Below are 15183 nucleotides of genomic sequence, written 5' to 3'. Positions count from 1 at the left end.
CTGGGTTTGAGGACACTACTTCCTGAATCAAATCCAGTAGAGAACTCTCTCTCTCTGGGGGATTCCCTCTCTCCTCTGGAACTGTTCCTATTGAGTTCTCTACTTCTTTTCCTCCTTCTCAGAGTCAGGGTCCTTCTTGAGAGTATTACTCTTCTCCCAGGCTGTTAGGGCAAACTAGTTCAAACTTGGGCATACAGGTGAGTAAATGGGTATGTGAATGGTGTTATGGGTGTGTGAGCAAGTGTGACAAATACTGTCTGGCTATGTGAGTGATGGGTACATACATGCTTTTGTGGGAGTGTAACTGGGTCTGTAAGTGCACTGTATGACCATGTGCAAATTACATGCTATTTAGTTTCAATCTATAAGCAAGCACCCACATCTAATTTCAAACAGTCATTTATACTGGCAAATTTAAATTAATATTCATTCAGTATACCAATTCCTCTTTCTCCTTTCCTGCTTACTGTATTTTTAGTTAATATTCTCATCTAAGCACCTTTCTATTTTCCTTTCTAATATAGTATCTAGGAGCTACACATTTTCTTTCAGCTTGCATACACTCACGATTCTATTTCTAAATATACTTTTATATACTAAAACCTAATGAAGATACCTGTAAAAGCTCTTTGTTGTTCTCTCAGTTTTATTTCTTTGTCTGATAACATCTGTTTTCACTCTAAATTTTCAGTAGGAGCTCCTGCAAATCACCTCCTCTCTCAGTAGAAAAGCAGCTAAAATGGCTACCACTCACCATGTGCTCTTACTTATGCTGCTGTAATTAACGAATCTCAGGCTTCCTTACATCTTTCTTTTTTGTTATACCACTTCAGAATGATCAGTATTTCCTTAACCCTTTCCATGTTTCCTGCAAAGAAGCCCAATTTGGTTGTTATTTTCTGCAAATCCTGGCTGAGTGAGATACTCTGTGAGTATGTGAGTGTATCTGCGAGTGAGTGTGTGAGTATTTGGGGCTTTGAGAGGGTATGTAAGTAGCTGTTTGAATCTGTGAGTGAGTGTGTTACTGTCTCGTTGTGTGTGTGTGTGTGTGTGTGTGAGGTTCTATGATTGGGTGGGTGAGTTTCTGGGAGGGTCTGTAAGTGGGAAAGTGAGTGTCTGTTGGTCAGTGAGTAGGTATGAGTGTGTCTCAGTGGGTCTGTGAGTGGGTGCAAGAGTGTCTGTGAGCGTTTGTGAGTATCTGAATGGATCTCTAAGTTAGTACGTGAGTATATGAGTGGGTCTGTGAGTGATTGCATGTGTATGAGTAATCCTATCAGTGGGTGTGTCAGTGTCAGAGTAGGTCTGTGCATGAGTGTCTGGGTGGGTCAGTGAGTAGGTGTAGCAGTATCTGAGGGGGTATGTGAGTGAGTATGTGAGTTTCTGTGTGGATCTATGAGTGGGTGTATGAGTGTCTGAGTGTGTGTGTGAGTTGGTGTGAGAGTGCCTAAGTGGATCCATCAGTGGGTGTATGAGTTTCTGTGAGTGGGTGTGTGTGTCTCTGAGTGGGTTTACGAGTGTCTCCGATGGATCTATGAGTAGGTGTGAGAGTGCCTCTGTGGGCCTATCAGTGTCTGTGTGAGTGTACTTTTGGGTCTGTGAGCGGGTGTATGGGTATACTTTTTTTGAAGTCATGCAAGATCCATGGACCCATTTCAGTGTTACACAGGGGCCACGTAGAGACCCCAAAAGTCATGCAAAATCCACGGACCCATCGCAGAGTTACACTGGGGCCAGGTAGATACCCAAAAAGGCACTGCAGATCTTGCATGTGGAAAAATGTTTGTAGGCAGCTTCTTAGCCAACATAATTACTTTTGCTACCTGTTAAAGAAATAGGGGGTCAGGAAATCTCTACCCTGAAACTTCATCTGTTTTACACACTACCTTTCATCCCCAGGGATCAATTGATATGTCATCAGTGATGTCACTGACCCTGTCCTGAGTGATGTAATATGTAAGGTCATAAGCAGTGCATTTTGGGGTTGTAAGTTATATTTAGCTCAGCTAACTGTAACTGATGAATTTCTACTGGTAAAATGTGAGCATAACAGTAAAGTCCCTGTGACCTTTGCTTTGGCAATTAATTTCTAAGGTTTTTTTTTATTCTGTTTCATAACTACAATGCCCCTGCAAATTTTGTTTTTTTCAGTACATTTCTAAGGTTTTTAAATCTACTTCCTAACTATACATCCCAGTAGCCTTAAGTTTTTCAGTGAATTTCTAAGGTTTTTTTTCGAATTCTATTTCCAAACTATAACATTCCTGTAACCTTTTTTTAACAAAGTTTTATTTCCTAACTGTAAACTGTTGAGGTTTAATTTCTGTTAAATGAGCATTGTGCTAGAATTAATCCTGCCCTGCATCTCTATCCAACTGGAGTACTTTCTACTGGCTAATTAGTAAGTGCTACCTCGTCGGGTAAATGTCTAGCGCCTCTCCTACACTACAGCTTTGTAAAGAATGCAGAGGAAATGTCTCCAGTGACCTCGTGTGTCTGTAACTTTGTTCAATGTGAAGGAACTGCAGAGAAAACACACTTGGATGATTTGTATTTCACAGCAGTAACTGCTTTTTTGCTTGGTGGAGATGCTATCGCATTCCTAGGCATCAAGACCCTCCCTCCAAAATTGAAGGAAAACATGCTCAGGGAGCATTTTAGTAAGCTGCCCATCATCTTGGGAAAAGGGCAGGAAGATGTTGCATACCACTAATGTATATGGGGTGGGACAAAATGCTTGGGGCTTCTATGGAAGTTTATATACTCAAAGTTTTTAAATGTTTAGAACACAATCTCTGGTCTGAGAATATGACAGGAAAGAACCCCCTCATCAAAGACACTATAGGAGATTTTGCGCACGAGAAAAGCAAAGATGCAAACACCTCCATCACAGATTAAAGATAACTTTTCAGTGAAAATGCAGAGGAAACACACTTGCTTTCCCTTGGCCATAAGTACGAAGTTAGGATGAATTTTTCTTTGCAGAAGTGTAGCTTCAAAGTGGGCACCTGCTTTGTTTATATCTTTAAGTGTTTCCATTTGAAGTTTCATTTCTGTGAAATAAGCATCATGCCGGATACATCCTGCTCTGCGTATTTATCCAAGAAGAGGCCTCTGTTTTGTGCAGCACTGCCACTCAACTGGAGTACGTTTTACTTGCTAATTAATAAGTGCTACCTTGTTGGGTAAATGTATAGTGCATCTCCCACTCTATAGCTGTGTAAAGGATGCAGAGGGAAGGTCTCCAGTGACCTTGTGTGTCTGTAACCTTGCCAATGTGATTGTTGCTCGAGCTCCTTCAACAGATAACTTTACAAGGTGGAACTTCAGAAAAAACACACTTAGACAATTTGCCTTTCCAGAAGTAAGTTCTTCTTTGTTTGGTGGATATGTTATCGTATTCCTAGGCCTCAAGTCCCTGTCTCCAAAAGCTGTCCATCATCCTGGAAAAAGGGAAGGCAGACCTAGCGTACTGCTAATGTATCTGGAGGCTAAAAATAGGAGACCCAACCCCGCTAGCTCTCCTATTTTTAGCCTCCAGGTCAACTGTGTTCTACTAGCGCCGGGACACCTCCTAGCGAGGTAGCTGTTCGCGCTTTATAAAATGCAGTAGTATTATTATTATTATTATTATTTGAGGCAGGCCAAATGGGTAGGATTTCTAGGCAGGTTTATATATATTCCAAATTTTTACAAATTTAGAAGATGATCTGGGTCTCATCAGCAGATTACAAGAACGAACCCCATCATCACAGACACTACATGAGATATTGTGCTAAAAGAAAGCAAGGGTGTACACACCTTCAAGGATTTCTGATAACTTTTAACTGGAAATGCAGAGAAAACACACTTGCCTGACTACATGTTAATAGGGGAGGGGGCAACATGGTTCTCCTCCCCAGGCTATTTTTGCCTCTGAGACTCTATCTCCTGGAGCCCGACCTTAATTAAATGGGGGAGGGAGGCCTCATGGCCCCTTTCTCTGGGCCGATTAAGGTCATGGGACCCCATCCCCCGGGGCCTTACAATAATTACATCAGGTAGTGAGCCAACATGGCTGCCCTCCACTTGCCGATTTCAGCCCCAGGGACCTCAACCCCCAGGGCTTGGCCATGTTTCTCTTGGTTATCTGGAGCCTTTCCACGGCTTGGGGTCAGGGTAGTACTACCCTGCTCCCTTTTCTTTTTTTAAACATTTTTTTGTGGGACTCAGCTGAAGCTGAGTCCCAACATTGCTGCTGACACTTACTGATTGAAATGTTGACAATCAAAGCTCTGCATTTCCCTGCACATGTTTGTTATTGGTCGCAAAGTCATAGCGGCCTACAAATCTATATTTTTCCCCTTACATTTCTCAACAACTACTGAACGGATTTACACCAAAAAACAAAAAGCACAAATTGCTGATCAAAAGCTAGCTTTCAGCAACATTTAGTATATATATACATATGTTTAACAAAGGCTTCCGGGCCTTTGTTAAACATAAATTGCACGGCTGCCCTGCCGTGAGGAGTGGCACCATCCTAACACACCAGGAGACCGTGCAGGCACATTGTCATTTGGTACATCTCCTATGGAGCACAGTGATCACCATTCCCCCAAAAATAATATATATATATAAATTAATATTTAAAGGTATGAATGGTAAAGGCAATTTCGTGGTAAGGCATGCTTTGTAGTAAAAACTTTGCATTGTAACGACATTGCATGGTAAAGGAATGACTGGTAAATGCATGCATTTTTCCATCATACAACCATCTACCTAAAGTACTTCATGGTGAGCCGGCAGAGTAGAGCATACCTTCAAGGAGCTGAAGAGTGTTGAGGGAGCAAACTGTGGGCAATCAAGAGAATACAGGCCACAGGAAAGGATCAAAAGTATTCTTCCTATTGTTTTAATTGAGTGAGGCATTTCTTCAAAACAGAGTGCAGCAGTTTGTTTCTGAAGCACTAATATTGAAAAGCCCTAGATCTGATGACTTTGTTGGCATATGGGAAGAATGTAGGAGCTTCATGGAATAGTTCCTTACTATTTGACCAGCTTGCAATCTTCATAGTTGATGTAACCTCTTGGATCAAATGTAGGTTAGCAAATGATAGTAAAATTAGTTTGTGGTGGAAAAAGGGCATTAACAGTGTGATGCCATTCGTGAGGTCTGCATGACATTTCCACTACACCTGGCTTTCTGGTAAATTGACTGCCATGTAAGGGAGATAACATTAAAATGCACGTAATGGCATTATTATGGTTAGACAAAGAATTACAGGATGTGATTTTTGGGTGTTTTGCCCTTTGGTAAACTCAAAAGGGAATCCTGTTGGATGAAGCCTCGCTTGGAATATAGGATCAGTATTCCATTCCAACATAGAGAATAGACATTCTGACAGACTGGACAGAACATTTCCAGCCATACTAAACATGACATATAATAGGTCCAGCACCAATTTCAACTACCACATTAACCCCTTCGATGCTCATGGCTCGTCATGAGGCACGGTTGAGCTGTGCTGATGACGAGCTGAGCTCGTTATGAAACTATAGGGTTCTAGATCTATCAGCACAGAGGGGAAAACCATTAGCAGCCAAGGTGTTAAAGAGGGATACAAAGTCACTCACACCAAAACAAAACCAGATTCCACGGTATGATGAAAATTCTGAAAGCAACTCAACAGGACTTTCTGAAAGAGAATTCTAACTGCAGATTCCTCACCTTGTGAACTACCCCATATGCTAGACTGGATCCAGAAACTTTCAAACTATTATAGCAATTCCCTTGCTCTTCAACATTGTGCCACCATAGAGCTTTGTATCGGGTTCTTCCCATCTTGGACATGATGATGGGGGCACTATATGCGCATCACCTCTGGGTACTGACATCAGTTTCTTTCTTTCTATTACTACTGATGTGAATCCGGAGTTTGATTCCTGTCATATCTGACAGATAATTTTTCCCTCTAAATTCTTTCAGTGTGCAGACATCACCCCCTTAGAACACCCGTTTTAAACCATGCTATGACTGCAACCGACAAATGTCTGAAATGGACACCCACAACGTCTGCTTCTGGTGCCTCAGCTCAAAACATGACTCTGTGTTGTGTCTATGCTTCACTAAGCTAAACTAGAAAAATATCTGTGAGGCAAAGCTCACTGTCGTCAAACTACTGTGTTCCAAAAAGAATTTCACTGTTGAAGTCAAACACTTGGTAGTCCTGGTCAACATCATGGGCTCAGAGGGGCTTCCACTCCTGAGTCTGCCTCAAAGACATTATCAAGGTTAAGGGTCTCGAGTAAGTCTAAAAAGTCCCATAAATAATTAGAAAACAAATCATGGCATAGCTCTCCCTCATCTCACCACTCGCACCTCTTGGATTCATGTTACTCACCAGGCTTTTAAGCCGCTGAATCGTTCCCCCCAGAGCAGAGCTGATTTCAGCACTATTCCTGCTTCAACCTTTCCCTGAATAGAGAGCAATGCCATAAAAGCTCCTGCAACTACACATGGCCATGAATCAAATATTTGGTGTCACACAATCCCCCTGGAGCACATTCAGTGCCTCAGATCCTAAGGGGTGTCCAGCTATCTTGCCAATGGTGAATTATTTGATGACACCAACAGTATCTTCGACTTCACACAAAGATTGACCCCTTCGCTGCTGGCATCTGCCTCAGAACCACCCATGATTCCAACCCCAGGGCCATGCTCACCACCACCATCAACTTTATGACCAAGACCCTCAGCTCCAGTCTTGCTTGACCTTAATTTGGTGTTCACTTACTTGATGTGCATTCCCTTCAAACCCACGCCTAGTTACTCTTTTCATCTTTTTACCATCAAGACAGCATTCCTCATCACCATAACAATGGCTATGTGAGTGAGAGAGCTACAGGCATTGTCCGTGGTTTGACCAAGATATTTCTTCGAGGACAAATTAATCCTTTGGACAAAAGTGTAATTCGTGCTCAAGGTAATTACACCTTTCTGAGGAGGAAGAATGTATTCATTGCATGGGCACTATCTTCTACGTGGATCAAACCAGAAATTACCAACATGATAACTAACTTTGAATTGGTTTCTACGAGCTAAGAAAGTAAAAGCACTGCAAAAGAGGACCATCTTAAGATGTCTTATAATATGCATCAAAATCTATGATGGACTAGCCAAGTAGTAGCCTCCAGAAAGCTTATGCGCTCATTGGACCTCAGGAAAGGCTGCTGACAATAAGCTGGCATATAGTGTGCCACTATAAGACCTTGGAGCGTAAATGGAGTAAAGGCTACTCTCCTTCACGTAAAATCATATATAAAGAAGCCTTAAAAAAGTACCATAACAGCTGCAAAACTGCTAAAGCAATTATATTCTACAGAGGAAAAACTATCTCTCCACCATCAAATTAGCCAAGAGAACTTATTACGTAAACGCCATCAAAGAAGCCAGCCAAAAGCAAAAAACCCTTTTTACAATAGTAAAAACCTTCACCAACCCCAAAGCTCTTCAACCTGAAATCCCTCCATCTCAAGAGCTATGTGACAAGATTTCCGACTACTTCGATGATAAAATCACTTCCATTCAAAAAAACTTCCCCCCTCCCCCTCCAGCACACTTAATTCCGGATCCGGACACACCGTACCTGACCGCTAACAGTCTCAAAAACTTCACCCCGGTGACTCTGACTCAGACCAAAGAAGCGATCCTTTCCTGTAAATCAGGCTCCCCCTCCGACCCCTGTCCCCCCAAGATTCTCCACCTCATCATTGATGAAGTCAACCCCATCATCAATGAAATAATCAACTTATTCCTTAATTCCGGCTCTGTCCCCCTCTCTTGGAAAAAAGGCGTGGTTAAGCCACTCATGAAAAAGGCGAACAAACCCCCAACGGACTTGACTAACCTCCGTCCCATCACTCTACTACCCGCCCTGGGTAAAATAACAGAACAGTTAGTTCACAAAGAGCTCAAGACCTTTCTGGACTCTCACAACCTACTTCATCCCCAGCAATCCGGGTTCCGGTCTAAACACTCAACCGAAACCGCCCTAATCGAACTGACCGATTCCATCAAAATCCTTCAAGATCAAAGGAAGAAGGCTATCCTGATCCTTCTTGACCTCACAGCAGCTTTCGATACCATTTCCCACTCCATTCTGATCAATAGACTTATGGACATCGGCATCACCAACTCAGCCCTATCATGGATTAGATCTTTTCTCAGCGATAGGTACCAAACCGTCACCCTTGGCTCCTTCCAATCCAATGAGAAAAAGGTGTCCTCTGGAGTTCCTCAAGGTTCCATCCTAAGTCCCCTCCTCTTCAACATTTATCTCATCCCTCTTCTTACCCTCATAGAATCGTTCGGCATAACCGTCACCTCCTATGCCGACGATACTCAGCTTATCATCCCCCTAGACGACAATTCCAACAGGGCGGAGATCAATCTTAAACACTGCCTAACAGCAGTTTTTCAATGGATGGACGCTAACCACCTCCGTTGCAACTCAAATAAAACCGAGATCCTCCCCATTGGAAAGAATGCCTCTTTCTGCCCTGCCCTGTGGTGGCCTGATAACTCTGCAGCTCCTCCTCAGACAGTCTCATCGGCTAGAAACCTCGGGTCCTCTTCGATTCCGAACTTTCTTTCGATCTCCACGTCTCGACCGTAGCAGGAAAATGCTTCGGCATAATTAAGTCCCTGAGAAAGTTTTTTGACTTTCTCCCTCTCGACTCCAGAAAGACTGTTGCGGTAGCCCTTATACTCTCACGAGTGGACTACTGCAATGGCCTTCTGGCAGGGACCAAAAAGTCCACCCTCTCGAAACTTCAAAGTGTTCTGCACACTGCTGCCCGCCTGGTCTTAAAACTTCCACGCAAATCCTCAATTGCTGCAGCCCTTAAAACCTTACATTGGCTCCCCTTGCACAAGAGAATACTCTTCAAGATTCTCACCGTAGCTTTCCGAGCCTTCAACAAATCTGGTCCGTCCTATTTGTCCAGACGCTTCCCTCATTATAAGCCGTGTCGCTCCCTCAGATCCTCACAAGAAAACTTCATGATCCCCACCAAATTCAATCTGAAGTCTAAAGGCGGAAAAACCCTCTGCACTCTGGCTATTAGAGCCTGGAACATCATGCCTAGGCATCTTAGACTTCAGACTCTTGAGAAGCCTTTTAGGAAGCTCCTCAAAATGTGGATTTTTAATCTCTCCGACGACTGGACAAAAGCGGCCATCTAGCCCCCTCTTCCTTTCACTCTGCTATCTGGTTTCAAGGACTTACAGCGCCATGATGCTCCTTCCGGAGCGAACGTTGCGCTCTATAAATACCCCTCCAAATATCCAAATATCCAAATAAAGCAAACTACACTACAAAAACAGTGACTGATGCACAAAACTGTCCTAAGGTGTTATTCTCCGTTGTGAAGAAACTGACCGGTGTAAATTCCACTCCCCCTCCTCCGGCTCTTGATGCCGTCCAGTGTCAGTCCTTAGCGGATTATTTTATAAACAAAGTGGATCTTATTTACGATCATTTCTCTCCACCTCCAGAGACCACTTTCACCGCCCCTAATACGGTCCAGGAATTGGTGAATACCACCACTGATGCAGCAATCACTACCTGGCAGCCTCTAGACGCCACTTCTTTTGTGTCCTGTTTAAACAGTGTGCGATCTGGTTCCCCACTGGATGTGCTCCCGGCCAAAATATTAAAACAACTGGATCCCCTTACTCACCCCATCTTCATTAAATTATTAAATACCTCTTTGAGCGAGGCCCAGGTCCCCCAACCTTGAAAACACGCCATGGTGGTACCTTTACTAAAAAAATCGGGTGCTGACTCTTCCAACCCTGCCAACTTTCACCCGATATCTCTGTTGCCAATCTTTTCGAAGATATTGGAGAGACATATAAATTCCCAGCTTTCTAAACTGGTCGAAAACACCGCTTTTCTCCATCCTTCTCAGTCGGGTTTCCGGCCTAGGCACTCAACTGAGACAGCGCTCCTGGGGGTAACGGAGAGTCTGAGGCACGGTGTCGACCAAGGTAACACCATGGCGCTCATCCTGCTGGATTTGAGCGCAGCGTTCGACACCGTGTCACATTCCATCCTCATTGACTCTCTGAAGTCTCTAGGTGTGGGTGGCCAGGCCTTGGCCTGGCTGGTGTCTTTCCTCAATGACCGAAGTTTTCAAGTGTTCTCTCCTAAAGCAGCTTCCACCATCTGTCCATCTACCCGCGGCGTTCCCCAAGGCTCAATCCTTAGTCCTTTATTATTTAATATTTACGTTAAACCCTTGGCATCTATTGTTGAACAGGCTGGGCTAACCCTGTTTTCCTACGCAGATGACACCCAGATTGTCTTCTCCCTATCAGGGAGAGACGAGAACAACATCTCCGCACTCAAGTCAGGCCTCACTCCTGTGGCCGACTGGATGCGGAGGAACTGTCTCAAACTGAATGGGGAGAAGACTGAGGTGGTCATCCTGGGTCGGAATAAACATCTCTGGGGTCCCCGCCATTGGCCCATCGAACTGGGTACTGCGCCAACACCTTCCACCGCAGTTCGTAACCTGGGTGTCAATATAGACGACAGGTTAACTATGAGACAACAGGCCACTAAGGTTGCGGCCATCTGCTTTTCAACGCTGCGGTGGCTCCATAAGATCCTGTGGATGCTTCCACTCTCCTCCCGCAGAACCGTAGTCCAGGCGCTTGTAACATCTCGCCTGGACTATGGCAACATTCTTTACTTGGGCACAGATAAAGCCACCTTACAGGTGTTGCAGGTAGTGCAAAATGCGGCTGCGCGCCTGCTAAAAAACATCCCCAGACGCACCTCAGCCAAGGCCGCCTTACGTGACCTTCATTGGTTGAGCATCCCTGAACGTATTAAATTTAAGGCACTATGCTATATGTTCAAGGTCAAGCAGGGTAGTGCCCCAGCCTACCTCCAAGGGTTGATAACACCCTATAGACCCCTACGTCCACTAAGGTCATCGGACATGGGAAACTTCACTATGCCAAGATGGAAGCTGACAAAAATGGGAGGTCGTTCCTTTTCTACTCTGGGCCCCAAATATTGGAACTCCCTCCCACTGGCTCTAAAACTAGAGACCAATTTGCTTCGCTTCCGTAAGGCTTTGAAGACATTGCTTTTTACTCAACGTGCCCAATAGTCTGCTGTGGCTCAAGCTAGGTGAAACTGCCTCCTTCTTCTACAGTCTATCCCTAGCGCCGGGAAACCCATTGTGGGTAGCTGTGCGCGATATAAGCTTAAATAAATAAATAAAATAAATAATATTGGACATTTGCTAGGCTGCTGCATGGGTGACCCTCTGCATGTTCGGCAAGTATTACGGTCTGGATAGCTAGGTCTCTCGAGATGGTCACTTTGCCCTGTCTGTCTTGCAGAATTTTCTGCTATGAGCCATTCAACAGACCCGCCACCTGGGAGGCACTACTTTGGTATCTAATTACAAGGTGAGGAATCTGAGGTTAGAGGTTTCTGCCAGAAGAACGAGTTATTTACCTTCAGTAATGCTTTTTTCTGGTAGAGAGCATACCTAACCATAGATTCCTGACCGACCCACCCTCCTCACCGTTCTGTGGAATGGACTCATAAAGTCCATTATTAAGATTCCAACCTAAAGTCTGCACACTGCCATAAGCTGATTTCAAAGACCCTGCATCCGTCAGAGTGGATGGAGAGCAGAAAGAAACTGGTGTCAGTGTGGGGATAGAGCACACAGTGGCCCGACATCATGCCTGGAGCAGGATGAACCCAACGTAGAAGCTGCATGATGCCACCTGTTGACATGCAATGAAACTGATTCCGGATTTAGGCCTAGATGTATCAAGATTCCATTTTGCGAATCTTAAATAGCGATTTCTTGCGAATCGCTATTTAGAATTCGCAAAATGGAATGTATGTAAAAAATTGCATTTTTTTTGCGATTCCTTATTTATCTTTATTTGCGAATTCGCATTTTGCGAATTCGCAAATAAGGAATAATTCCCCATGCATTCCTATGGGCCAGGAGGCCCATAGGAATGATTGTGCAGTAATTCTCAAATTGCGAATTCGCAATTTGCTAATTGCAATTTGAGAATTATTTCAAGGATGCAGGGGTGTCTCATGGACACCCTGCTGCACCCCTGAAACTTCCATGTGTGTGCATATGGCACACATACATGCCCTATGGGCATGTATGTGTGTCACATGCCACCTTCAAAATAGTCATATTTTGTTTTTTAAAAGGATTTTGCAAATTAACACGAACCTCAAATTGGTGTTAATTTGCGATTCCTTAACCCGAATTCGCAATTTTAAAAAGTTTCATACATGCCATTTAAGGAATAGCAAAATTGCGATTCCTAAATGCATAAGCAAAATAAGGAATCGCAATTTTTTGCGATTCCTTATTTTGCTAATTTCTGATACATCCCAAAAGATGCTAAATGTCCGTTTGCGATTCCTTAAGGCCGAAATTCTGCGAATTTCGGCCTTAACGAATCGCAAAAGGCTTGGTACATCTAGGCCTTAGTCTAGACTCTGGGTAAAATTCACAAGGTGGTTGATCTGTGGTTTGATAAACTCTCTACCAGAAAAGGCGTTACCGAAGGTATGTCATTTGTTCTTCAAAAAGCATTATAATTTCACCCTAATAGCAGATTATGTTCGATACAAATGGCAAAAACAATTGCAATAAAAACCGCAAATTCCAGTATAGGGTTGATAGGCACTTGGGATTTTGCTATTGGAATGTGTCTGTGATAGCTAATAATTCTACATTAATTTAAAAAGCACATATTTTTATCACTGACCTTTCAAACAATAACACATTTGCTCGATCTTTTTGAACACCATTACACTTACTGTACATCAATGCATTTATATTTGATTAAAAAGCAATTGAAGATTGTAAAGTGTTAGGCATGTGCAGCATCAACCGCAAGGTGTAGTTCTGTACTTACGAACGTTATTTTCCTGTGATAATCTGGGGAACTCACAGATCATTACGAAGAATACACTGTTGTTTACTGATCAAAATATAGGAAGAATCAGTAAGTTAATATTTTCCTGTCGTGTTCTTTCTATCATAGGACATAGTATCAAGGATGCTATATGTAGATCCACACCAGCGACTGACTGCAGTCCAAGTACTGAGGCATCCCTGGATAGTAAACAGGGAGTATTTGTCCCAAAATCAACTCAGCAGACATGATGTTCACCTTGTAAAGGTAAGTATCTGTGCAACGGGTACACTCTGTTTAGTGAACTGAACTAACCCATGCATCATTTGGTACCCACGAAAACCTTAATGAATTGTATTATATATGATGCTGTACAGTCTCTGTGGTCTAAAATAGATTTTACTCATAAGGTTCAAATGCCGGTAAAGACATTGTTGATAAGTAACTCTCATACAGTGTGATTTTAAGGTCTGAAGTCCCTGCAGTTCCATTTCATATTAAAAATTATGCTGCCATACGGTAAATTATATCCCTTAAAATTCGGTATTTGATGCAGCAAATCAATAGTAACAGCCGCATATACGTTCATGAACTAAAGCTGTTAGTAGCTACTTGTGTGCAATAGGGTATGAATAAGCTTGGGTCTTATTTAAACAAATTATGTACGGACCAAAAGGGTATAGTGCTCCAATTAAATTACACTTAGATGAACAGGCTGACCATTAAAGATTTTATGCACATAGAGTTTCTGGTCATTTCAACTGCAGTACGAGTTTGGTTGCCGTTGCTTGCATCCATGACTCCATCAATACAGGAAAATGAACATTCAACCTTTTTTGTTTTGCTGGTTTCTTTCCTATATATATAATGTCTTTTTATTCCAATCTCTCTTTTTTGTCCCCTTCTTTATTTCTCTCATTTTGCTCTTTCATTCTCTCTTCTGCTTTCTCTTTCCCTATTTCATGCTCTCCCCTCCTTTCTCTCTCTTCCATCACTTCTAGCTCCCATTTACTCCAAATCTCTTCTCTTGGTTCCTATCTTTACTTTCTTTCTTGCATTGCCTCTTGTGTCCTTTCTCTTCTCCATTTTCTTACTCACATTTCCTTTTATTTCTCCCCGGCTTCCTTCTCATTTGTTCCTCTCCTTCTTTCCCTTCCTTTCTTCCTTTAGTTTCCATTCTTCATAGCTTTATTTGTGTCTTTACTCTTTCTTTTCTTCCTTATTTAAAGAGTGCCTATATTCCTAAAGTAATCTCTTCAAACATTAATTTGTATCTCATTATTATCTTGCTTTTGTATAGTGTTCTTATAACTCTTGATATATACTTACTAGTAGATAGCTATGGGCCTCTCAAAATGTATTACTGCTAATGGTTCTTCGTGCCATAAATCATAAAATTGGAGTATTACATGAAAATGAGAACACAAGTCTAATTTGGACTCTAACCTCTCAGTATGAATCATAAACAATCATTTATGTGTTTCCTAAGCGCGACTACTCACCCGTAAGGGTCTCAAGGCGCTGGGGGTTGCAGGTTCCAGTCCATCAAGGAGGGGGTCTGTTGAAGAGCCAGGTTTTGAGGTTTCTTGCGAAGATGGGGAACGATGTTACTGTCTGAGGTGGAGCGAAAGGTCATTCCAGGCTCTGGCCGCATGGAAGGAGAAGGAGTGGCCACCCGATCGGGTATTTCTGGTGCAGGGGACCACGGCGTAGGAGAGCTCGGCTGATCGTAGGGTCCTTTGGGGTACGTGGAATTTGAGTCTGCTGTTCAGGTATCCTGGTCCGGTGTCATGGAGGGCCTTGTGAACGTGGGTTAGCATCTTGAAGGTGACTCTAGCTACGATGGGGAGCCAGTGGAGTGTGCTCAGGTTCTGGGAGATGTGGCAGTGTCTTAGCAGGTTGAGGACCTTGCGGCAGCGTTTTGGATGTTCTGTAGCTTGCAGGTCCATTTGAAGGTCTTACGTAGGAGGCGGAGGGTGTGGAAGCAGGAGGACGAGACGGAGTTGATCAGGCGGTCCATTTTGAGCTCTGAGTCCAGGATGATTCCCAGGTTGCGTAGGTGGTCCGTGGGGGTGGGCAGGCTTCCAAGGGTGGGGGGGGGGCACCAGGTGTTGCTTCAGTCATCGGGTTCTGGGCCCATGATTAGTACTTCCATTTGTTGGTGTTTAGTTGTAGGCAGCTGTTTCTCATCCATTTGGCGACAGCTTCCATGCCTTCTCGAA

At 43.4% G+C, this 15183-nt stretch overlaps 1 protein-coding gene across 1 annotated transcript in view; it reads left to right on the top strand.

Moving 5' to 3' along the window:
* Window positions 1-15183, top strand: part of LOC147708562 (ribosomal protein S6 kinase alpha-2) — a 1617317-nt gene that overhangs the window by 1588230 nt on the left and 13904 nt on the right. Inside the window, exon 20 of the mRNA XM_086927240.1 lies at window positions 13091-13228. Coding sequence (XP_086783366.1) covers window positions 13091-13228 — 138 coding nt within the window. The remainder of the gene's footprint in view (window positions 1-13090; window positions 13229-15183) is intronic.

The sequence above is a fragment of the Lissotriton vulgaris genome, chromosome 6, assembly GCF_964263255.1.
Source record: "Lissotriton vulgaris chromosome 6, aLisVul1.2, whole genome shotgun sequence".
In the NCBI taxonomy this organism is placed as follows: Eukaryota; Metazoa; Chordata; class Amphibia; order Caudata; family Salamandridae; genus Lissotriton; species Lissotriton vulgaris.
Note: the sequence above shows the minus strand (reverse complement) of the source record. Positions and strands in the feature narration are given on the sequence as shown.